The sequence below is a fragment of the Rhinatrema bivittatum genome, chromosome 9, assembly GCF_901001135.1.
Source record: "Rhinatrema bivittatum chromosome 9, aRhiBiv1.1, whole genome shotgun sequence".
Lineage (NCBI taxonomy): Eukaryota > Metazoa > Chordata > Amphibia > Gymnophiona > Rhinatrematidae > Rhinatrema > Rhinatrema bivittatum.
In genome coordinates, this window is record NC_042623.1 from 19,300,458 (window position 1) to 19,326,432 (window position 25,975).

Below are 25,975 nucleotides of genomic sequence, written 5' to 3' on the forward strand. Positions count from 1 at the left end.
CTTGCCCTTCCTACTTACTCTCCCCTCCTCCCACCCACTGTGAATATTCTCCCCCTCCCCTCCCTTATTTCTTTCCCCTGCTAATTACCCTGATTACATTGATGAACGCCCTTGTAAAAACTAACATGTATATATGTATATAATTCTCATATCATCTACTCCTGTCCATGTTTACCCCCTCCCTGTTAAAAAACTTTATTATTGTAAAGCCTGTTGCTCAGTTATGTTACATTGTGAACCGAGGTGATGTTTTGCAAACGTGCCTCGGTATATAAAAAACCCGTAAATAATAATAATAAATAAATAACCTAACATCGTGTAACTACAGCAAGGGTTATTTTTCCCTATATGCAACACCTTGTCCACATTAAATTTCATCTGCCATTTGGATGCCCAATCTTCCAGTCTTACAAGGTCCTCCTGTAATATATCACAGTCTGCTTGTGATTTAACTACTCTGAATAATTTTGTATCATCCGCAAATTAGATAACCTCACTCATCGTATTCCTTTCCATATTATTTATATATATATTGAAAAGCATCGGTCCAAGTACAGATCCCTGAGGCACTGCACTGTTTACCCTTCTCCACTGAGAAAATTGATTATTTAATCCTATTCTCTGTTTTGTGTCTTTTAACCAGTTTGTAATCCACGAAAGGACATCGCCTCCTATCCCATGACTTTTTAGTTTTTGTAGAAGCCTCTCATGAGGGACTTTGTCAAATGCCTTCTGAAAATCCAAATACACTACATCTACTGGTTCACATTTATCCACATGTTTATTAACCCCTTCAAAAAAAAATGAAGCAGATTTGTTAGGCAAGACTTCCCTTGGGTAAATCCATGTTGAGTGTGTTCCATTAAAACATGTCTTTCTATATGCTCTACGATTTTGATCGAGAATAGTTTCCACTATTTTTCCCGGCACTGAAGTCAGGCTCACTGGTCTATAGTTATCCGGATCGCCCCTGGAGCCTTTTTTAAATATTGGGGTTACATTGGCCACCCTCAGAACACCTTAACCTAGGTGGGACCGGCCTATTATCACACCAGAAAACCACATTCTTGTCCCGCAGACGTGAGCCCCACAAAAAGACCGCAACCATTATTGGAAACAATTCCAAGAAGACCTTGAGCTGAGAGGGGAGGTTATGTGACAGAATGTGCCCTATAGAAACCCTCAGAACACTTTAATAGACCACTCCCAGCAGTCTGGGCCCAGTCCACCTTAACACAGGGCATTCTGGGTGCAGGGCATCTCCTCTGTGCCGGGAATAAAGTGAAGGCTGAGAAGAGAGAGCAAGCCAGGCCCCGGGGAAAAGGAGAAGGCAGCTCCTATGATGTATTCTGTCCTCCATCCAACCGTAGACCGCTTGTGCTCTGAGACAGTTCCCGTCAATGTTCTAGCTGCAGAGTTCTGTAGTAATTGTCAAGCTCTAGGATGTGCAGCAGGAATTCCCAAAACTATGACGTGGCACCTGAAAATCAGCAGCTTCAAGGTGTGGTTTTATCGTTTTTACCCACTTTTTAACTGATTTTTAATATGTTTAATCAGAGTCCGTCTCTTATCCAGATAAATCCCCAAATCTCTATAATCAATGGAAAACATTCTATATCGAGACCATTCAATTTTAAACCATGGAATATCCTCGCTATTTGATCAGCGTGATAGGTGGAAGATCTCTGTTTTAGATGAATTTGAAGATAACAGGTTATCGTGAAGCCAGTTTTGAATGGCATCTAGATAAATTCCTAATTCTTGCATGGAGGATGAGGGGGAATTTTTAATGGGAAGAATAGCTGAATATCATCAGCATATCTTCTGAAATGTACTCCCTATCCTTCCAGCAGTTTACAAAGAGGGGATAGATATATGTTGAATAAAGTGGCCCAGAGTGTTGCGCCTTGTTGGGAGTCCTCTCTTCCCTTCAGACCAGTTTGAACAAAGGTTATTCCAAACAATCTTATATTTCCTCTCTTTCAAGAAAGATTGAAACCAGTTTAGGGACTGATTAGAAATTTCCAGGTCTATCAGATGAGTTTAATATCTTATGATTGACCATATCAAATGCAGCTGAAATGTCTGCTACTGAGAGGTAACACTGACCATAATCAAAACCTCTTCGTATGGGGTCGATGACAGAAAGTAATAAAGTTTCTGTTGAGTGCTTTTATTTTAAACGCATAGGGCTTTTTTGATTGTCAAAAGCATTTACATGCTTAAAATTAGGCTTTGCACTTTACCCCTGTAAGCAGGCTTTTGAAAATCGCTACCATATATGCCATTGAATTGTCCATAGGATTTAGCCTAGGTTAGAATGTTAAATCTAAGTGCTTAAAACTCCTTTGAAAACTTACCTGATATCGTTTAGGGTTTAGCAGCTCATGTCTGTTTGCGGACATTTGATATTCCACCTTTTTCAATTTAGTCACAAGGCAGATTATAATTAAAGAAAAAAGTAAAGAACACGGAGTTATGTAGGCGATGTGTATACATAGATAAGATCTAAAGGTGTGAAATAGGTTGTAAGTTCACATAATACATATAAAAAGAGTACATTGGTATCTAAAGACCTCTTCTGTGGTTCTTTGGAATATCTCAGAAATCCATTCCTGGACCCCGTCCTGATCCTGAGGGCCCTCAGGACAGGAGTCGAGAAGGAAGGAGCTGCCATGTGGGGCTCAAAACCTTTGTTAAAGCATTCAGTTCAGACACGTGCTCTGATCTCATCTATCAGTGCGTCTGTGGAGACACTGAAATTACAACTCCCGTCCTCGAGAGCCACAAACAGGCCAGGTTTTCAGGATATCCACAATGAATGTGCATGGCAGAAATGTGCATGCACTGCCTTCACTGTATGCAAATCTCTCGTCTGCAATTTAAAAACCTGAGGGTATGTATCATACTGTATTTCATCCCTGGTAGAAGTGGCTAGGTTAGTGTCTTCTTACATGTAATAGCTTTAACCGTAAGCTGTGAATAAAGTGGTTGTGCTGTGGTAAGATGAGAAGCAGCTTCTGTTGAGCAACAAAAGAAGTGAGCTTTTATGTTGGCGAAAGTGATTGTAAGGCGATGAGTCACTAAGAACTAGACCCACAACCTGCATGTATGACTGCCTTCTTGTTTGCACATTATTGGCTAAAATCAACTTAAAAATTTGAAATTAACCATAGTAAGCACTTAATTTTCACAGTGCAGTATTGCATGTGGAGATCAGAAGATGCTGACATTCAGATAACTGGTAACATTGAGAGGAAAGAGGTTATGGCAAACATTCAGATATTTAGAAGGCTGAGTTAAGGGTCATAACATGAAGTTGGAGTGAGAAAGTTTGACAGAAAATACTTTTGAGAGTGTGATGGATCCCTGGAAATACCCTACCAATAGAGGTGTTAGCAGCCAAAACCATGACAACATATAATCATGCTTGGGATAGATGAGGGTTGCAGTGGGTAACACAATGGGGGGGAGGGAGGGAAGTAGCAGGTAGAAGAAGAAATGGAGGGGTTTTTGAAGGCTGGGATACTTTTAGAACCCTGTGAGCTAAATAACATGAAACAGAGTGCCAAAAAGGAGAGAAGATAAAGTCAACATAAATTGGTATCTGAGGCATCATTTGCACTGGATATGTATGATATATCTATGATTTTGTCGTTATATTAGGCCTCTTAGTGATCAAGCTAAATTGTAACTTACTATTCTGATTTTATTATGTTTATCCAATTTACACTTTTTGTGTATGTTACTGAGTGACTTTATAAATGTATTTTTAGGTTTCCCTATTGATTATGTATTTTATTATGTGGATATTATGAGGATTTCTAAAGTGGGTTTTTAGTGAGGTATTCTAGTTTTTATTAGATTGTATTTTTTGTGATTTTTACTTGATTATGTAATTTGATTTTATGTTTAGTGTTTTATAGTGTAAACCACTTTGATACCAAAGGGGAGTGGCAGTAAAACAAGAATATAAATAAACTAAAACTAAAAAGCCACGGTAAGACTGCACCGTGCTTTTAAGAGAAGGTGAGGTCTACCAATATAAAAATGAAATCGGGCTCTGATATATTCTTAGGGAAACCAGGCAGACTGGGTGGACCAAATGGTCTTTATCTGCTGACATCTACTGTGCTGCTATGTCATTTGTCAAGGGCTAATACCATCTGAAGAAGAACCTGCTAAAAGAATGGGATTCTCTTGCACGCTTGCTCTCTTTGGGGGTTCTGCACTTGTTTTCCAAAATTTATAGAGACCCCGAGGAGAAGGATGCTATCCAACACTCAAAGAGCCTATGAGCATCCTTCCTCACTTTTCAGTGAACAAATGCTGCCAAGGCAAGGTCGGTCTGATAGGCATTGGACTTTGTCTCACAGGGGGACAGTAAGATTGATACCAGCGCACACGTACTCACGTATGCCAGCTTGTGCCAAAAAAAGTGGCCATTTTATAACATACGCATGTGTGTGCACACAGGTTATAAAATAGGCTGGGTTCGCGTGCACACAATTTTATATGGATGCGCGCAAATGCCACCTCTACCGCTTAAGTGAGGGAGTTTTACAAGGGACACACACTAACGCAGTTACTAGTTTTACCAGTTCGCCCAGATAAGTGATAGGACTTCCAAACCTCCTTTTCCCCCTGTTAGTCCCAACCCTTAAAACCCCACTGACTAGCCTAGTTTTTTTGTTTGTTTGTTTTATTACTTACATGCCATCCATAGTATGCGTGACAGGGGACTCCGGCGAGTGCTTGTGTGCACAAATACTTAACGCACGCATTTCATGTTAAAGTTCCAGAACGCCCATGGCCCTCCCACATCTCGCCCCTTTTTTTGGGTTTTCTCACTTGTGCCCGTACATTGAGATATGCGCATACCCAGGCACCTTTTAAAATCCCTGCAGCCCATGCAAGCCAGACATAGTGTGCCTCCTGGGTTTGGAGCGTGCCAGACTTTTAAAATTCACCTAATATGGTTCACATATTATTTTTATGATGATCTATCCTAGTATTTGATTCTAATTGACTACTTGTTGAATTTCATATGACATTTACTCCATGTAGTACTGTTCTTTACTATGCGTCGATCACCCAAAAGTAAATGCATTGTAATAAAAGGCAAAGCCCTTGTGCTGACAAAGAGAGTTGTGGTATCCATTCCAGCTTCTGAAGAGATGTGATAGGAAAACTTAATCGAGCTAGAGGAAAGGACGGAGTCAATCTAAATTGGGTATTGCTTTCATCTTTCGTTGTTCAGGTTCATTATTTGTTTGGTGGGAATCCTGGCAAATCGTGCTCTCCAAAGATGAGGTTGGACGATTTCTGGTCATTAAAACTCTGCCGGCCTTCCAAGGAATACTTGCTGAGACATTGCAAATACCTCATTAGGAAACACAGGCATGTATAACACCATGAATCTGAAAGTGATTCTTTACGAAAGGCCTCATTCAGTATTTTCATGTACTTGCAAGATAGCTGTAGACGTCTATTGAGATAGAAGTAAGAGGAAATGAAATGAACTTAGACTAAGTTTGTTCTATATGGTTTTCTTCTCTGCATGGCTTCTGCTAATTATCTACTTTTTAGGGACCTAAATTTAGGTACCTTGTGAAAATAGGTCCCTAAATTTAGGAATTCAGCCCTAGTCTATTTTCAAAGGGGCCGGAGCCAATTTAAATACCTGCATCCCCAATGTTAGGCAGCTAAACCCTTTGAAAATGGACCCTTTGGTCTTGTTGTGCCTGGACTTGCCATGCAGGCAGGAGGATTTGAATACAGCGAATTTCATTCACGATTTTCATGTGCTTCATCGAATTCCGAGAGAGCCTTCTGTACTGAGTGGGCACTCACGTTCTCTTGACATGAGAATTGCTAAACTGACCTTGATAGGAAAGCGATCACAATAGCTTTGAAATTCAAAAGTCTGTCGTAGTAGATGTCATGCAAATTATGCTCTTGTTTTCTATGGTCCTAGAGAACGAGGAAGACCAAGTAGTTTGTCACCTTTGTGAATTCTCATTATGATCTGTCCTTGCGTTCAGTAACTCTAGCAGGGATTGCAAGATCAGTTGAAGTTAAAGAAGTCACATGGATATGATTGTGTCAGAACATCTGGTGGGAATGTGTCTTTCTATTTCATTAAGTGTAATGGGGTAAAAATTGCCCAGCTGACATTCTGGATTGTCAAAGAACTAAATAATAACATAACTAATATAAAGATATGGTGCATAGAAACAGTGCAGTAGTTGCTCTTGATCCAAAGCTTGTGTTGTTGTAGCCCAGCCATCGTGGCTAGTCTCAGTAATTAAAAAGCAAGGCATTGTAATTTGCAAGGTTTCAAGGGTTGTGGAGCTATATTTTCTTTCCAGATACGCTGAGAATGCTGAAATTAAAAGTTGATCTCCGTTGCCCCAGGGGAAGAATGAAAACCCACAGCATGTTGGGCTTTGTACTTTGAACATTATAAAAAGTTGCAGTGGAAGAAAGACATCCAGCATTCTAAATGAAAGCGAGGAGCAACCACTATGTATGCAAAATTCAATTAAGACAAGCGCTATAATTTTATTATGTTAGTGTAATTTTCCACACATTTAAGTTAAGGACACATTTTTAGTTCAAAAAAAAAGTTTTTCAAAATAATTAAGACCTATGATTAAAGAAGTTGTGCCTAGTTAATGCTTAGTGTTCCTTAAAGAAAATAAATTGGAATAGCTGTTAAGCGAATGCATTAAACTCGGTCTCGTCCTTCTGAAAAATCTGAAGCACCCTCGGGTCATCTCCTTCCATCTGTGCGACGAGGAGGGGATCATCCTGGCTAGGAAGGGGGTCATCCTCAGCATGATCCGGGGCTAGGCCCGCCCCTTCTGCCGGTGGGAGGGCGAAACGCACCCTGGAGGTCCCAGGGGTGGCCCCTGATGCCCCCCCCACTGGGTCATGGACCCCCGAGGGCGTATCCGCTGCCCTGGGAACTTTGGGTGAGGGGGGTCCCACTGTGGGATCCGTAGCCTGGCCCAGCCTTGCCAGGTAGGCACTGTGCATGAGTAGAATAAAGTCCGCAGAGAAGGGAGGGGGACCCGTGGGGGGGGGGGGGCAGAGTAGCAGAATCTCCCGACTGTGTCTGGGGTCCCAGGGGTGGAACCAGAGTTAAAATCGGCGGGGGGATATCCAAAAAATCCTCCCTGTCTTCCCCTGATGGCTCCTGCCTGCGATTTTCCGAATCTAAGATGGCCACCGTTCCCGCACGAAGCGGCAACGGGGCCTGCTCCTGCTCCCAGAAATGCGCGAAAAAAGACATCCCGGCGGCTGAGAGGTGCCCTCCCCACCAAGGAGAGGCACCTTGTACACACCCCCTCGCGGAACAACCGCGATCCAGGTTCCCCACACGCCGAGCAATGAGAGGCCCTCTGCATGATGATGCTCGGGGGGGAGTCAGAGTCGCTGTGGAGCCGGGACAACGCCGCGGGGAGCGGGAAAACGCGTCCGCTTCACCTCCGACCCAGTCAGTGGCAGCAGAGGAATGTGACTTCTCTGCTGCAGCAGCCCTGGGGAATACGCGTCTCGGGGGCCGTGAGTCGGGCCGCAGCGAGGGGGGAGAGGAGAGGTTGAAACCTCCAACATCCACCCCCCAAATTCAAGGTACCTAGGAGAGAGACTTTGAAACAAATTTCACAATAAAGTCAACCCCAGAAAACTTACCCCATCAGAGGAAGAACTGCGAGAGGGAGAGAAGTGAAGACAGAACTGTCTGCAAGCCAATAGGTACTCCCTATGCTTTTTTTTTTTTTCTGTTTAACTTGATCCATCCTAAGCACAAGCAACACAAAAGAAGAAGTAAAGAGGATAAAGTGTCCTCAAGACAGGGGAAGCCAAGGTTCCCCTACTCCAATCTGCTGGAGTCAGAAAGATACTGAGGACTCACAGAGGGTGGACTGATCCTGGTACTTACAGGGAAGCTCTATTATATGAAGGAGTCGTTTCAGAGGTGCTTTGATTTTTGGACTTTAATTTAGTCTTGGTTTTTGACTATTGTATGTTGATTTAATGGGACTAGTCTCAGTAATTGCCATTAATAGAGAATTTACTAAACAATAGCTAGGAGAGAGCCCTTTTGCCCCTGGTGGTAAAAAGTCACTGCAGTAAAATAAAAGCTCAGGATGCTTTCAGGCTCTGGCATAAGACAATAGGATGATTACAGTGTGATTTATTTTTCCTCTGAACTGTTAATCTTGAGTGTTCAAAGCTGCTGTGCATGTGCATTAACAATGTTAAAATGATTTTTAGCCAGCTACTTAAGGGAGGTACAGTTTGACCTAGCTGTAACAGCAGGACTATAAAACCAACTGGGAAGCACTTCAGCAAACTTTAATGCAAACATTACATTTTAGTATTCTTAAAGGGAAAAAGACATTAAATGTAAAAGTTTGTGGTGTTAGGATGAAACTTAAGCAACAAGGCTGGCATGATGAAAGCATTTAGCTGCTGGCTTGGGAGTCTTTGAAACCTTCTGCTGCCTTAGCATGCCTTGCCCCTTCACCATTCCTGGGATCTTTGCCTTATCTTTGATATGAATTTGAAGCCGCCGGACCCTTGGCGTGTCATGCACCAGACGCTGGTATTCATGCATGGTTTTACAGTGCTGAGCGGAACTCCTTAATTCGTTTATGCACATCCTGTGATTATTTCTTTATATGCACTGAGAGGAAAAATAAGAAATGCATACTTTAACGCCAAGTCCACCAAAGAAGGGCGAACCCAGTATTCCTAAAGAATGGGTAACCCAACTAGGAGGAATAATTTCTAAATAAACTAATTACACGGCATTCCAGTCTCACTTCTTTAAGGATCTCAAAATCACCACATATTACAGCTGCAATAGGCCCCAGGGGAATCTCCTTAGTGCTCCTTTTAAAATCTACCTTATAACCAATAAGCCTTGATGCTTTTGATGCAACTCCAACATTGCTCTCTGCTTCAATGGCAGGGGAAAAGGGGAATTGGATTTAGACAGCAACCAACGAGGGGCCCTGGCTTTTACGGTCTGGGGAACTAATAAGCATGGGGGTACCCTTCACAGAGCAGCAGCTACTACTCTTAACAGAAGGCGTGGCATTACTACCCTTAACCAATAAGCCTTGATGCTCTTGATGCAGCTGCAACATCGCTCTCTGCTTCGAAGGAGGGGGATGGGAGGTGAAAGTAAAGAGGAATTTGGATTCAGAGAGACCAACACGAGCCAGGACTTTTGTTTTTTACAGTCTGGAGTACTGTTGCACAGACATTAAGGAAAAAATAAAGAGGACTGCTTCTACAGCCAAGTCCATAAGCAAAGCACATGGAGCAGCACGGTAGATACTACCATGGGAAGCTTGCTGGGCAGACTGGATGGACCACTGGTCCTTTTCTGCCGTCATTTCTATGTAAGAAGGCTCATCACCCATTAAAAATGTTGCTAGCAGAATTTTTTAATGGTTTATCATAAGGCTTGGGGATGACTGCACGGAACAGCAGTTACTGTCCGTAAGAGAAACATGAGGGTAAACTGCATGGCAGATGATACTACTGTAAGAAGCTTGCTGGGCAGACTGGGTGGATCATTTGGTCCTTTTCTGCCATCATTACCATGTTACTATGTTAAGGTATCTTTAATTCCCAGAATAATGTAGTATCAAGGAGAAGAGACTTCAGCTTATGAATATTTTGTAGATTTTTACCTGGCATGGTGAAGTTTACTTTGTCAAATGAGAAGTTTTAGGCATAGTAATGAAGTTTGTTTTGATGAACAGTTTTCTTGGAATTGCATTGCAAAAGTGAGGCGACCCTTCAATTTGTGATGCAGTACTGTGGGGGTAGCATATCGGTAGCTGAACGGGGCTTGCAGACTCCTTTCCTAGTGTGTGTGTATTGGTGGAAACATGGGCCTTTCTAATGATCAGCTATTGTTTATTCCCTCACACACCACCATCTTTGCAAAATATTTCTGAGCTGTGACCTCTGATCCAGAGTCGAGCATTTACAGTTCTTATGCTAAAGTAATGTCAGCAGTCTGCAGTAGGAATGGAGCGCCACAGATTGCCGGTGGTAAACTGCCACTGGATTCTTGCATGTAAGATCACTTGGCTCTCTCTTTTAACTAGTATTTTTTTTTTTCTCCAGAATGGTGGAGGCATATCTGGTGCCCATCATTATTAAACACAGTTAATAGAAAATATCTTAGCAGGACAAAACTTTCCCATACGCTGCTTCTCTTATCTGTGCTTCACTGCGTTCCTGCCTGTCAAACCCAGAAAGCATTTCAGCGTGTCTCTTGCTTTTGAACAGGTTTGAAGAAAGGGCCCAGACGGAGCCTCTCACTGCACTAAAATACTTACAGAATGATTTGTATGTCACTGTGGATCATTCAAACCCAGAGGAGACAAAAGAGGTAAGGCTGAAATTCTGTGCCACAGCTGCTAGAGCTTAGGTAATAACCTCCCTGCATTGAGCTTTTTTTATTATTATTTATTTAGTGTTTTTATTATACCGGCATTCATGACAGGTGTCACTTCATGCTGGTTTACATTTAACAGGGTGTGAAAAACAAAGAGAAATACAAAAAATGCAAAAAACTTTAACAAGTGCATGGGTAGAATATTGCAGTTACAATAAAACAGGGAAGTGTACAACTGGGAACAGAAGAGAAAGTAGCAGAAGGAGTTTAATCGAGAGCAAATTATTTACAATGTTGTAGCATTAATGTAGTGAAGGAGATTGTTGACAGAGTGTTGGTGAGGTCTGATAGTAAATGGCCAGTAAGGTACGGATCAATTGAGGTCTTGTTCTTTTAGAAAGAACAAGAAAAAAAAAGGTAGGACCCTTTGCCCTGCAAGACATACCAGTAGCTGGCCAGCCCTGCTTCTCGGCTCCTTAATAAAAGAGAGAGTGTGTTTTGTACTCTACATCCTAAAGGAGCGTCTGCTATCAACCCCTACCTACATCGTTCCTAGTAATATATCCCTGAGGAGTCTGGCTGAATTCAGCAGATTTTTGATTAAAAGACAGAGGAAGTGCAGCCCCCTTGCCAGGCATTATGGGCCAAATTTTGAAAGGCCACGTTCACAAAAACCGGGGGGGAAACGCACGTGGCCGGGCCGTGCACGCATTTTACAAACAGCCCGGCCACGCGCGCATCCTGATACGTGCCGAAGGGCGGGGGTCGACTGGGACAGTGCTCATCAGAGAAACAAAATTAAAATCTAGGTAGGAAGGATAGTTAAGGGGATAGGACCTGAGAAAAAGTGGGATCGTGTCGTGTCCCCCCCCCCCCCCCCCCGCACGCATGCCGATACAAAATCAGCGCATCCATGTGCGCGGGAGTTTAAAAATCGAGCTTTATTTCACTCAGCCGTGCAGAACGAGGGACTCGCTAACCGGGGGGGAAGGGGCGTACGTTTGTAACTTTAGATAATTGCTATAAAGCCACCAAGGCACCAGATTAACGAATTCCTCAAACTGGCACGGAGGATGGTTTGGGCGATGTGGGGTAAACATGAGGGTGGATTACTATTGCCTTTAAAGGATGGAGGATGGAGAAGGGCGAAAAAAGCCAGGTGGCAGGATTTTTAACTTTGGGGGGGGGGGGGACCCCTCACTCCTTTCTTTGCCTTTGTGGACTCTCCACTTAAAGCTTTCCCAGCAGCCCCTTTCCAAGACACGGCTCAGCCCTCGTTTGTTATGTCCGCTGCCCAAACAGACACCACAAGCATCTTTTCCTTTTGCTAAAGACAAATCCAGCCCAAATATGTAAGACGACTTTCACCAAAGTTGTTTTTCCGTATTTGCTGTTCCCCATTTTCCAAAGCAGTTACACTATGGTGACAGACTAAGATCTGAGCATGATTGGGGGAAGGGGGAATGCAGAGAGATGCAAAAGTTGAAATTGGTAGCCAGTTGAAGGTCTTCTGAGTCCCTGTTTGTCTCAGTAAAGTGGTGAGAGAGAAAAAAAAATCATCCACCCCAGAAGAAGGATGTTCAGATGAGTTCTTCACAGGTTAAGTACTAGAAGACTTGAAAACCCGCATTAACCCCGAGGCAGCGTTCGCTGAAAGACTTCATCGAAAAGTAAATAAATAAAAGGCCAAAGATTGACGACAAAGTACATTTTTTTCCTCCAATATTGGATCCATTACCCAAGAAAATGTGAAACGAATGACAATTCGGCTCTGCGATTGCCCAATACGTTAGATAGTTATAGTTTGCTCAGAAATGAATCTCCCGGCCCAGAATTATATGGCAGTTCATGGGAAATTGCTGTTGCTGATTTTTGTATTATATTCATTTTCCATTATGCACTTCGCTGCTGAAACTTGGTAGTAACATACGCACAGGCTTCTTCCCTTCATTAATGGCAGAGAAAATATTTAAGTAACATAGAGGTTATTGCTAGCCTTTTCTCTATAATTTGTCATGTTACTCGTAATGCATCCCTAAGAACCACTCACAGTATTGTATTGATCACTGGGGTTCATTAGGTCATTGGAAAGCAGTTGATGGGCTATTTTTAGCCCTTGCTCAGAGATCCTTCTGGAAGAGTGATCGTGATGAAGCCTCTGCACATTGTGTAATCTCTTTGCTTTCACTGCCGTCATTATTCAGCTAATTCACTTCTTCCTCATTTTCAGTTTCAGCTTCTTGCCTCAGCTCTCTTCAAGTCCAACTCAGACTTTACCCCTTTAGGTAAGTAATCGGACACAGCTGCCTATGCTGATGCTTCCCACGTGAGCCAAATTCATTGCTATATTTATTATTTCTGTGAGCAGCATTTTTTTTTTTTTTTACAAACTATGATAGAGGAAAGCTTTTGCAATTTGCATTGGAAGTATCTGTGGAGCCCTCGTAAGTCTTATTTTCGGTGCAGTAATCTTGAAAATCATCCACATTGTGTACTTGGCACCTGCTTGGATTCGTCAGGGTACCCCTAGTACTATCTGTGTTCAGCAAAGAATCTAAACAGACTTTGTGGCCTTTTGCTTACTTTCGTTTTGGATTTTTTTCCATCATGTTTGATCTTTGCTAAAAATAAGTGTCTTTCATGGTTTGTTCTTGAATAAGAGCAGCTGCTTAGGAGCAAAGCATCAAGGAATGTAACGATGGGCCATCTCAATGCGAAAGATTCCTGGGTCAAGCCTCAGGTTAGATTTTCCATTTATCCAATTGACTAGAGATGCTACAGAGGTAGTTCACAGCCCCTTTGGGGGGGGGCGGAGAGTCATGCATACACCCACAGCTTACAGGGGACATTGCCTGCAAGTAACTCCCACTACCATACACCTTCATAAATATGGTAGTACAGTACTAATCTTCTTCTGATACCTGACATTTGCACAGTCTGGGAACAGTTGAAGGGTAACTTAATGGAGGAGACTTAAAAATGGGAAGAAGAGTTTATAATCAAATTCTTAGCTTTTTGTTGCACAACCGTGCCAAACATGAACTATTTTAACATAAAATTGAAAGATGGCCTTGAAATAGCCTAGGCTATGTTCTGAGTGGTAGAGGTGAAACTACACTAGCATGATGTGCCTGCTTATTGTAGTGATTGCCAAAGAAGAAAATGGTAGATTTAGTTGCTACCAATGTCTTGCACTTTAGAAATATATCATTAATTGTTGAGGAACATACTTTTACAAGTCAGTACACTGTGATCTTGAAATACTTTAATTTCTTACGAATCTCCTCTTGGATGTAATTTTATGGAAGTTTTAGTTTTCAAGTTTGATTATATTTACAGCGGTGCCTGTGCCTTGCTGCTGCTTCCACCATAGACAAGTGCTGTCAAATAAATGAAACTAGTGTTCAAGCAAAGCAGGAGTAGCAAGGCGAGACAGGATATGGCCTGGGAATTTAGAGATACCAGCAGCACCAGTGATTGGAAATGGTTCCCGAGGACTGAAGAAAGACAGAAGTAATTACTCCATAAAAATAGGAACCTGGAGGAGAGAATGGGGCAGTTAATGGATTCAATACTAGATGAAAGGATTATGGAATGTATTGAACTGAGCATATTACAGGATTCACAATGGGAGAGTTATAGTGGCTATAGAGAATCTATGCTGCCTTTCCAAAATATTCACAAACAATGTTTGTTCCATGTATCCACACATCTGTCCCATAACTTAAAGTGCCAAAAAGCGGAATATAAAAATGTAAATAACTGCCAAATGAAAATGTATTCCATAATTCTGTGGAAAAGGGAATAGAAATAAAAATGTGAAATAGCTTGCTTGGTTAAATGCCCATCGTTCTTGTACTTCTGTAGCAATCCCAAATATTTACAGCTCTGTTGTACGCAGTTGCCTTCAAAAGCACAAACCAAGTAAGTTGACCCCACTTTTATTCAATTGTACTGATTCAAATGAAAGGATAAATTAATCAGTTTCTATTGGTTCTCTCTGCTGGTTAGAGTATTTCAAAGCAAAGTCTCAACCACAAGCACCAAGGAGCTATCAAAAAAATCTCTGGGACAAGATTATGGACAGACAGATCTAAGAATGGGTATAAAAGAAATGTGAAGTCTTTGAATATCCCTCAGAGCACAGTCAAGATGATTATTAAGAAACAGAAGGTATATGACCCTATCAAGACCCTAAATTCAAAATAACATCATATTTAATTCCAATAAAGGATGGCTGTTAGCGTGTAGTCTTTTTGTTGCAGAGAAAAACCTCATAAACAAATGGCGGGCTTTACTTCATTAGCCCAAATTGCCAATCATGAATATGCAGTCCAGGTAAGTCTTTGGACCGTCACTGAATTGTTATAATTTATGGACGGTCCAAAGACTTACCTAGACTGCATATTCATGATTGGCAATTTGGGCTAATGAAGTAAAGCCCGCCATTTGTTTATGAGGTTTTTCTCTGCAACAAAAAGACTACACGGTAACAGCCATCCTTTATTGGAATTAAATATGATGTTATTTTGAATTTATGGTATAAGAATACATCATACGGACATACAGTTTGTTTCTACCTATCAAGACCCTGCCTAAATCAGGCTGTCCCTCCAAACTAAATGACTGAACCAGGAGGAGACTGATCAGGGGGGCAACCAAGAGGCCAGTGGTACCTTTGAAAGAGTTACAGGCTTCCAAAGTGTGCATGTGTTGTCAATATTGTAAGCACTCCAGAAATCTGGCCTATCTGATAGGGTGGCAAGGAGAAAACCATTACTCAAAGCCCTCCTTGAATCCAGCACTCAGAGGATACTATAGTCATTGTCATCTGGCAAAACTGAAACAGATCTTTTTGGCCTGAATGCAAAGGGTTAAGTTTGGCGCAATCCCAACACAGCACATCATCCTGATAAACACCATCCCTACAAGCATGATGGTGACAGCAGCATTCTAAGGGGATGTTTCTTATCAGCAAAGGCTGGAATGGACAGTGAATGGCAAAAAGTACAGAAACTGGGGTGGAAGTTCACCTTTCAGCATGACTGTGACTCAAAGCACCCAGCCAAATTTACATTGGAGTGGGTAAGGAACAAAAAGGTAAATCTGACAGGGTAACCCAGTCAGAGCCTTAACGACAATGCAATAAAAAAAGAGTCTGTGGCATGACTTGAAGATTGCTGTCCATCAGTGTACCCAAGGATCTTGACAGAGTGTGAACAGTTTTGTACAGAAGACCAGTCTAATGTTGACAAATCCTAGATGGGCAAAGTTGGTGAAGATCTTTCTCACAGGACAAGCAGGATGGTAGTCCTCACATATGGGTGACATCACAGGATGGAGCCCAATCACGGAACACTTTTGTCAAAGTTTCTAGAACTTTGACTGGCACCTGCTGGGCATGCCCAGCATGGCACTAAACCTGCAGCCAGCAGGGGTCCCCCTTTAGTCTTCTTTTTTCCGCTCAGCAGTAGCCACGTGGGTTAAGGAGCTCCACAGAGATTCCTGACAGGAATTTTCCTCACGGAATTACTAAAAACTTTCATACCCCACAGGGGTCCCTCTTTCACATTTTTGACTCCGCAGTACTCCGGTAAGTTTTTACCCATTTTCGGTCAATTCCTATCTAATTTGGCCCTTGCAGCCTACTGGCCGTCGACCGTACCACGGCTCAATTTTTCAAAGGCCATGGCGTCGGGGTTCCTTCAGTACCCGGACTGTACTCGCACCATGTCCATAACTGACCCTCATAAAGTCTGTGTAATGTGTCTCGGGTGTGAGCATGATGTCCTGACTTGCACCAAATGTGCCTTAATGACACCAAAAGGTTGCAAGGCCAGAATGGAGAAAATGGAACTTCTCTTCCGTTCTCAAACTCTGACACCATCTATTGCATCGACGTCATCCAAACCGGCACCATCCACTTTGTGCCAGTATCGGCCACCGGCCGATGACCGCCGGTGTTGACGACTTCTCGGCCTTCGACTACCTCTACTCCCCCTCAGGACTGAGGAGATTGTAGAGAGAAACATCGGCATCGACACCGGACGTCTCGGACCATCGAGGAAAGAAAATCATCGAGCTCGCCATCTTCTGAGTCGCCATCGAAGAGACCCCCGTCCAGAAAAGGCATCGACCATTTCTGAGACGGGTCACCGAGGCAACCCTCACCTGGACGGAAGCCGTGACACCAACAGTGGTCCCTCCGGCTATGCCTCTGCCTCCTTCTTCCCTTCCGGAGCCGGGGCTGATTGCGACAGGTCTCCGTGAAGAACTGGACCGAATGGTTCAGGAGGCCATCAATAAGACGATGCACAAATTCCAAGTTCCTCCGGCACCGAAATCTGTGCCGGTTCCGGAACCAACTATTGATCCCATTCCGGCAGCGCTGGCACCACTGCTCTTGAAGATGGAAGCACTTATAGCTGCTTTTCCACTGATGGATCCAGGGTCACCGATGGCTCCGGTGCCTTCTCCGCTTACTCTGTCATCGGAAGGAGAAACACCGTTCTGCATTCCTCCATCGAGAGTTCTGCCGATGCCCTCAGCCATCGATGCCGATGCGGCCATCGGCGCCACTGATCCATCCCTCGATGCCTGCACCGATGCCTTCATTGTTGCCTCCACTACTCCCCTCGATGCCTTCGGAGCCTAGACCAGGACCTTCAGGAATACCATCGTCCTGTCCTTCTCAGGTTCCTAAAGGGACAGGTGCTGATCCCTATGACACCTGGACTGACGATTCATCTCAAGACACCGATGATTTGCCGTCGCCCCCTTCTCCTACTGAAAGTAGGAAGCGTTCTCCTCCAGAGTACTTGTCCTTCATAAATTTTGTGAAGGAAATGTCTGAATTGGTTCCCTTCCAATTACAGACTGAACAGGATGATAGGCACCAAATGATGGAATTGTTACAATTCCTGGGTGCTCCCAAGGAAATAACCTCCATCCCTATACACCAGGTTCTTTTGGATCTTCTCAAAAAGAACTGGGAACATCCTGGTTCCGTAGCCCCAGTCAACCAAAAGGCAGATACCACTTACTTGGTACGGTCAGCCCCAGGGTTCCAGAAACCTCAGCTGGATCACCAATCTGTGGTTGTAGAATCTGCCCCAAAAGAGGGCACAACACTCAGAAGCCCATTCTTCTTTCCCCCTAGGTAAAGAGCAGAAATTCCTGGATGTTATTGGCCGGCGTGTCTTCCAGGGATCAATGCTCATCTCTCGGATCGCCTCTTATCAGCTGTATATGACCCAATACAATAGGGTCTTATTCAAGCAGATACAAGACTTTGCAGAGTCCCTGCCTCAGCAATTTCAGGAACAGCTTCAAACCCTGGTACACAAGGGGTTTGAAGCAGGGAAGCATGAAATAAGATCCTCTTATGATATCTTCGACACTGCTTCCAGAGTATCTGCAGCTGCTATTTCGGCAAGAAGATGGGCCTGGCTTAAGTCTTTGGACTTGCGCCCTGAAGTACAAGACAGATTGTCTGATCTGCCTTGCATAGGAGACAATCTGTTTGGCAAACAGATTCAGCGGATGGTGGCGGAACTCAATGAGCATCTTGAGACCCTTCGCCAACTCTCTCTGATGCCTTCTGAGTATTCCTCCAAACAGCCATTCAGGAAGGATACTAAAAAGTCATTCTTCCATCCGAAGAAGTCCTATCCACCTCAGTCTAGAGGTCATTCTACGAGGCCTTTCCAAAAGGCCCAGTCTCATCAACCTCGTAAACAAAAGCCACAAGCAGCTCCTCAGCCGGGCTCTTCTTCCGGCTTTTGACTCCTGCATAGAGAGCAGCAGCCAGCTTCCACTGCCTCAGATACCAGTGGGAGGTCGATTGTGCCATTTCAACAACAGGTGGCACACAATCACCTCAGACCAGTGGGTCCTTGCTATAATCTCTCAAGGTTATCACCTGAACTTTCTCTCCATCCCACCGGACTCCCCACCTCGGCTGACTGGGGAACATCCGACCACTCACCACTCCTGGAACAGGAGGTTTCCCTCCTCCTCCAGTCCAGAGCAATAGAACCAGTGCCCTACTCCCAACAAGGCCTAGGATTCTATTCCCGGTACTTTCTAATCCCCAAAAAATCAGGCGGCGTTCGTCCAATTCTGGACCTACATACCCTCAACAAATACCTCTACCAAGAAAAGTTCAAGATGGTAACCTTGGGTTCCCTCCTTCCTCTTTTCCAAAGAGGAGACTGGCTCTGCTCTCTAGACCTCCAGGACGCGTACACACACATTGCAATAACTCCATCTCATCGCAGATTCCTGAGATTTCTGGTAGGCCCCAAGCACTGTCAGTACCAAGTGCTACCATTCGGCCTGGCATCTGCATCACGAGTCTTCACCAAGTGCCTTGTAGTAGTAGCAGCCTTCCTCAGAACTCAAGGTGTTCACGTCTACCCCTATCTAGACGATTGGTTGATCAGGGCTTCCACTCAGCAAGCTGCTCTGTCGTCCCTACATCTTACCTTACACACTCTAATTTCACTAGGATTTCTCATCAACTAAGAGAAATCCTGCTTAGTCCCATCTCAAACTTTGTCCTTCATAGGGACAGACTTGGACACCTTTCAAACAAAGGCATTTGTGCCTCAACAGTGAGCTCTCACTCTCATTTCTCTCGTACACCAGCTACAGTCTCAGCACCGCTCGACTGCACGCCACTTCCTAATCCTGCTGGGACACATGGCGTCCTCAGTACAGGTTACCCCAATGGCCCGCTTGGCCATGAGAGTCATGCAGTGGACTCTTAAGGTGACCTTAAGATGACCTTAAGGTGATAATGGACTCAGTCCGTCCAACCTCTATCGACCATTGTCCACATCACAGACTCACTTCGTCAGTCTCTAGCCTGGTGGAAAAATCAGATCAATCTCCTCCAAGGCCTACCGTTCCAGGCTCCAGACCCTCAAATAATTCTCACCACCGATGCTTCCAACCTCAGCTGGGGAGCTCATGTCGCCAATTTGCAGACACAAGGAGCTTGGTCTCCAGAGGAAGCCAAACACCAGATCAATTTCCTGGAGCTGCGAGCAATCAGATATGCTCTCAGGGTGTTTCAGGATCGCCTTTCCAACCAGGTCATCCTGATTCAGACGGACAACCAGGTGGCCATGTAGTACATCAACAAACAGGGAGGGATGGGCTCCTACCTACTGTGTCAGGAAGCTGCACAGATATGGGCGGAGGCCCTCTCCCACTCGATGTACCTCAAGGCCACCTACTTGCCGGGAGTGGACAATGTGTTGGCGGGCAAGCTGAGTCGCACCTTTCAGCCGCACATGTGGTCTCTCAACCCCACAGTAGCGGACTCAGTATTCCAACGTTGGGGTTATCCTCACATAGACCTCTTTGCGTCACCTCAAAACCGCAAAGTAGAGAACTTTTGCTATCTCACTCGTAGCCAACACTCACAGCCAAGAAACACATTCTCCCTCTCATGAGCAACCAGTCTCCTATATGCATTCCCTCCACTTCCATTTCTCTCGAAGACTCTCGTGAAGCTACATCAGGACAAGGGAAGCATGATCCTGATAGCACTTCACTGGCCATGCCAAGTGTGGTTCATAGAAACATAGAAACATAGAAATGACGGCAGAAGAAGACCAAATGGCCCATCCAGTCTGCCCAGCAAGCTTCCCTCATTTCTTCTCCCATACTTATCTGTTTCTCTTAGCTCTTGGTTCTAATTCCCTTCCACCCCCGCCATTAATGTAGAGAGCGGTGGAGGAGCTGCATCCAAGTGAAATATCTAGCTTGATTAGTTAGAGGTAGTAGGAGTAGTAACCGCCGCAATAAGCAAGCTACACCCATGCTTATTTGTTTTTACCCAGATTATGTTATACAGCCCTTATTGGTTGTTTATCTTCTCCCCTGCCGTTGAAGCAGGGAGCTATGCTGGATATGCGTGAGGTATCAGTTTTTTTCTTCTCCCCTGCCGTTGAAGCAGAGAGCTATGCTGGATATGCATCGAAAGTGAAGTATCAGGCACATTTGGTTTGGGGTAGTAACCGCCGTGACAAGCCAGCTACTCCCCGCTTTGTGAGTGTGAATCCTTTTTTCTTCTCCCCTGCCGTTGAAGTTATGCTGGATATGCGTGAAGTATCAGTTTTTCTTTTCCCCTGCCGTTGAAGCAGAGAGCTATGCTGGAAATTCGTGATGTATCAGTCTTTCTCCCATGCCGTTGAAGTAGAGAGCCATGCTGGATATGCGTCGAGAGTGAAGTATCAGGTACATTTGGTTTGGGGTAGTAACCGCCGTAACAAGCCAGCTACTCCCCGCTTTGTGAGTGCGAACCCTTTTTTCTTCTCCCCTGCCGTTTAAGCAGAGAGCTCTGCTGGATGTGTGAAGTAACAGTTTTTCTTTTCCCCTGCTGTTGAAGCAGAGAACTATGCTGGATATGCATTGAAAGTGAAGTATAAGAATGGAGTGATCAAGCTAGTTGAAAGGCATCAGGAATAGAGGAAGGTGGAGGTAGTAATTTGGATATTTGGTTTGGGGTAGTAACCGCCGTAACAAGCCAGCTACTCCCGTCTTTGTGAGTGCAAATCCTTTTTTCCACATTTCCTCTTGCTGTTGAATCTTAGAGTGATGTTGGAGTCACAGTAACCATGTGTATGTTTATTGACTAAGGGTATTGTCTCCAGGCAGTAGCCATCATTCTGGCGAGTCACCCACTCTTCATTGGCGGCCTCTTGACTTTATGGATCCACAGTGTTTATCCCACGCCCCTTTGAAGTCCTTCACAGTTCTGGTCTTCACCACTTCCTCCGGAAGGGCATTCCAGGCATCCACCACCCTCTCCGTGAAGAAATACTTCCTGACATTGGTTCTGAATCTTCCTCCCTGGAGCTTCAAATCGTGACCCCTGGTTCTGCTGATTTTTTTCTTATGGTAAAGGTTTGTCGTTGCCTTTGGAACATTAAAACCTTTCAAGTATCTGAAAGTCTGTATCATATCACCTCTGCTCCTCCTTTCCTCCAGGGTGTACATATTTAGATTCTTCAATCTCTCCTCGTACGTCATGCGATGAAGATCCTCCACCTTCCTGGTCGCCCTTCTCTGTACCGCTTCCATCTTGTCTTTGTCTTTTTGTAGATACGGTCTCCAGAACTGAACACAGTACTCCAGGTGAGGCCTCACCAAGGACCTGTACAAGGGAATAATCACTTCCCTTTTCTTACTCGATATTCCTCTCTCTATGCAGCCCAGCATTCTTCTGGCTTTTGCTATCGCCTTGTCGCATTGTTTCGCAGACTTCATATCATTAGACACTATCACCCCAAGGTCCCTCTCCTGCTCCGTGCACGTCAGCCTTTCCCCCCCCATCGAATACAGTTCATTCGGATTTCCGCTCCCCATATGCATGACTTTCCACTTCTTGGCATTGAATCTCAGCTGCCATATCTTCGACCACTCTTCCAGTTTCCTTAGATCCCGTCTCATTCTCTCCACTCCTTCCGGCGTGTCCACTCTGTTGCAGATCTTAGTGTCATCCGCAAAAAGACAAACCTTACCTTCTATCCCGTCCGCAATGTCGCTCACAAAGATATTGAACAGGACCGGTCCCAACACCGATCCTTGCGGTACACCACTTAAAACCGCTCTCTCTTCAGAGAAGGTTCCGTTTACCATCACACATTGTCTTCTGTCCGTCAACCAATTTGCAATCCAGGTCACCACCTTGTCACTCACTCCCAAGCTTCTCGTTTTATTCACCAGTCTCCTGTGCGGAACCGTATCAAAAGCTTTGCTGAAATCCAAGTATATGACATCGAGCGCTCTTCCTTGGTCCAATTCCTTGGTTACCCAGTCAAAAAAGTCAATCAGATTTGTCTGACAGGATCTTCCCCTGGTGAATCCATGTTGCCTCTGGTCCATCAATTCTCCGGACTGTAGATAGTTCACTATTCTCTCTTTCAGCAGAGACTCCATTACTTTTCCCACCACCGAAGTGAGGCTAACCGGCCTGTAGTTGCCAGCCTCCTCCCTGTTCCCACTCTTGTGAAGCGGGACCACCACCGCTCTTCTCCAGTCTCTCGGCACCACTCCCGTTTCTAGGGATCTATTGAACAGGTCACACAGCGGACCTGCCAGAACATCTCTGAGCTCCCTCAATATCCTTGGATGAATCCCATCAGGCCCCATGGCTTTGTCCACTTTCAGGTTCTTTAGCTCTTCCCACACATTTTCTACTGTAAAAGGATTTTCATCTATTCCACTTCCCTCCAGTTTCTTGTTGTGTAGAGATGGTCCTTCTCCAGGGTCTTCTTTAGTGAACACAGAGCTGAAGTATTCGTTTAATATTTCTGCCATTTCTTCGTCTGTCTCCACACATTGATCATTACCACCTTTCAATTTCACTATACCACTTTGGACCTTTCTCTTTTCGCTGATGTATCTGAAAAATGTTTTGTCACCATTTTTTATCTCCTTGGCAATCCTCTCTTCTGCTTGATTTTTTGCCAACTTGATTGTTTTCTTCGTCTCCCTCAGTTGATACAAATATTCTTCTTTGTGCTCCTCCCTTTGGGATCCTTTATATTTCTTGAATGCTGTTCTTTTAGCTTTAATTTTGTCAGCCACCTCCTTTGAGAACCAGATAGGTTTCAATTTTCTTTTGCTTTTCTTTATGTTTCTAACATATAGAGCAGTTGCCTTGGTGATTGCTCCTTTTAGATTGGTCCACTGCTGCTCCACATCTCTCTCGTTCTCCCATCCTTTAAGTTCTTCCTCCAGGTACTTTCCCATTTCCTCAAAGTCTGTGTTTTTGAACTGTAAAACTCGGGTCTTTGTGGTTCTTTTCCCTATTCTATTAGTGATATTAAACCATACCGTTCGATGATCACTGCTGCTGAGGTGGGCGCCCACCTGGACATCTGAGACATTATCTGCATTATTGAGCAATAAGTCGAGTATAGCACCTTCTCTCGTGGGTTCCAACACCATTTGTTTGAACAAAGATACTTGCATGGCATCCATTATTGCTCTACTATTTTTAGTTTCTGCAGAGGGGATTTTCCAGTCTACATCTGGCATATTAAAGTCACCCACGATCACCACTTCTCCCTTCTTACCTATCTTATGGATGTCTTCAATCAGATCTCTGTCCAGCTCTTCCTTTTGGTTTGGAGGCCTGTAAACCACTCCAATATAAATGGACACTCCGTCATCTTTTTTTAGGTCGACCCATAGAGCTTCTTCTTTACCCCAACTTCCTTGTAGCTCAGATGCTTGGATGTTGTTTCTGACATAAAGAGCCACACCTCCCCCTTTTCTATCCTCTCTGTCCTTCCTTAACAAGTTGTAGCCTGGTATTGTTGTATCCCATTCATGAGATTCTGTGAACCATGTTTCTGTGATAGCAACAATGTCCAATTCTGCCTCAGCCATTAGGGCCTGCAGATCTGGGATTTTATTTCCCAAACTATGAGCATTTGTGGTCATAGCCTTCCAGGTACTCTCTTTAAGGTTATTGCTTTTCCTGGACTCCTTATGAGATATTAGTTGAGATTTGTTATTCACTTTACTCTTTCTGTTTGTAGTTGTGCCACTGTTGGAGTTATCCATCTCAATTAGATTTTTCTTTTGGTTATGGATCTTGAAATACTGCATGCATTGTGTTTTTTCTCTCTTTTCTGGTAATACTGCAATGTTTTTTTCAAGAACTTCCTCAGTTTTTAATATAGAGAGGGCTTGTTCTTTTTGCATTTGGTACATTTGGTTCACGATCCTTCAGGACCTCTCCATTCGCAGGCACATTCCCTTGGGAAAGGACCTGCTTCTGATCACTCAGAACGACAGGTGCCTATGTCACCCCAATCTTCAGCCCTTGTCCCTGACAGCCTGGATGTTGAAAGGTTAATTCTTCAGCCACTTAACCTTTCAGAACCAGTTTCCCGTGTCCTGATTGCTTCACGGAAGCCTTCCACAAGAAAATCTTATCTTTACAAATGGAACAGGTTTAAGTCATTGTGTTATGCTCAATCCCTTGATCCCTTTACCTGTTCCACCTCGAAGTTTCTAGACTATCTCTGGCACTTGTCAGAATCAGGTCTAAAAACTTCCTCCATCAGAATGCATGTCAGTGCGATGGCCGCCTTCCATAAAGGTGTTGGGGATGTTCCTATTTCAGTACAACCCTTGGTAACACGATTTCTGAAGGGCTTGCTTCACCTCACGTCTCCACTGCGCCTTCCGGCCCCTTCTTGGGACCTCAATCTGGTTTTGGATCAGCTCATGAAACCACTTTTCGAGCCTCTCCAATCCTGTGATCTTCGCTATCGCACATGGAAAGTGATTTTTATTTTGGCGATAACATCTGCTTGCAGAGTTAGTGAGTTACAGGCCCTAGTTACCTATCCGCCTTACACTAAACTTCTGCACGATCGGGCAGTACTCCGCACTCACCCTAAGTTCTTGCCTAAGGTAGTATCGGAGTTTCATCTTAATCAATCCATTATACTACCTACCTTCTTTCCCAGGCCCCATTCCAATCCAGGAGAACAGGCTCTGCATACACTTGACTGTAAACTGGCTCTAGCGTTCTACCTAGACCGTACAGCTGCCCACAGGAAAAGGACTCAATTATTTGTCTCTTTCCGTTCCATCAAATTGGGGCAGCCTGTGGATAAACATAGAAACATAGAAATGACGGCAGAAGAAGACCAAACGGCCCATCCAGTCTGCCCAGCAAGCTTCACACATTTTTTCTCTCATACTTATCTGTTTCTCTTAGCTCTTGGTTCTATTTCCCTTCCTCCCCCACCATTAATGTAGAGAGCAGTGATGGAGCTGCATCCAAGTGAAATATCTAGCTTGATTAGTTAGGGGTAGTAGGGGTAGTAACCGCCGCAATAAGCAAGCTACACCCATGCTCATTTGTTTTTTCCCAGACTATGTTATACAGCCCTTATTGGTTGGTTTTCTTCTCCCCTGCTGTTGAAGCAGAGATCTATGCTGGATATGCATCGAAAGTGAAGTATCAGGCACATTTGGTTTGGGGTAGTAACCGCCGTAACAAGCCAGCTACTCCCTGCTTTGTGAGTGCAAATCCTTTTTTCTTCTCCCCTGCCGTTGAAGCTATGCTGGATATGCGTGAAGTATCAGTTTTTCTTTTCCCCTGCCGTTGAAGCAGAGAGCTATGCTGGATATGCATCGAAAGTGAAGTATCAGGCACATTTGGTTTGGGGTAGTAACCGCCGTAACAAGCCAGCTACTCCCCGCTTTGTGAGTGCGAACCCTTTTTTTCTTCTCCCCTGCCGTTGAAGCGGAGAGCTCTGCTGGATGTGTGAAGTATCAGTTTTTCTTCTCCCCTGCCGTTGAAGCAGAGAACTATGCTGTATATGCATTGAAAGTGAAGTATCAGGCTTATTTGGTTTGGGGTAGTAACCGCCGTAACAAGCCAGCTACTCCCGTCTTTGTGAGTGCAAATCCTTTTTTCCACATTTCCTCTTGCTGTTGAAGCTTAGAGCGATGTTGGAGTCACAGTAACCATGTGTATGTTTATTGAATAAAGTTATTGTCTCC

General features: G+C 44.2%; 1 protein-coding gene across 6 annotated transcripts in view; it reads left to right on the forward strand.

The window, feature by feature from the left end:
* Nucleotides 1–25,975, forward strand: part of MKLN1 (muskelin 1) — a 315,844-nt gene that overhangs the window by 285,505 nt on the left and 4,364 nt on the right. For all 6 annotated transcript variants that reach the window (XM_029616983.1, XM_029616986.1, XM_029616984.1 and 3 more), the window contains 3 exons: nucleotides 5,261–5,400; nucleotides 10,321–10,423; nucleotides 12,660–12,714. In XM_029616983.1, the coding sequence (XP_029472843.1) occupies nucleotides 5,261–5,400; nucleotides 10,321–10,423; nucleotides 12,660–12,714 (298 nt within the window). The remainder of the gene's footprint in view (nucleotides 1–5,260; nucleotides 5,401–10,320; nucleotides 10,424–12,659; nucleotides 12,715–25,975) is intronic.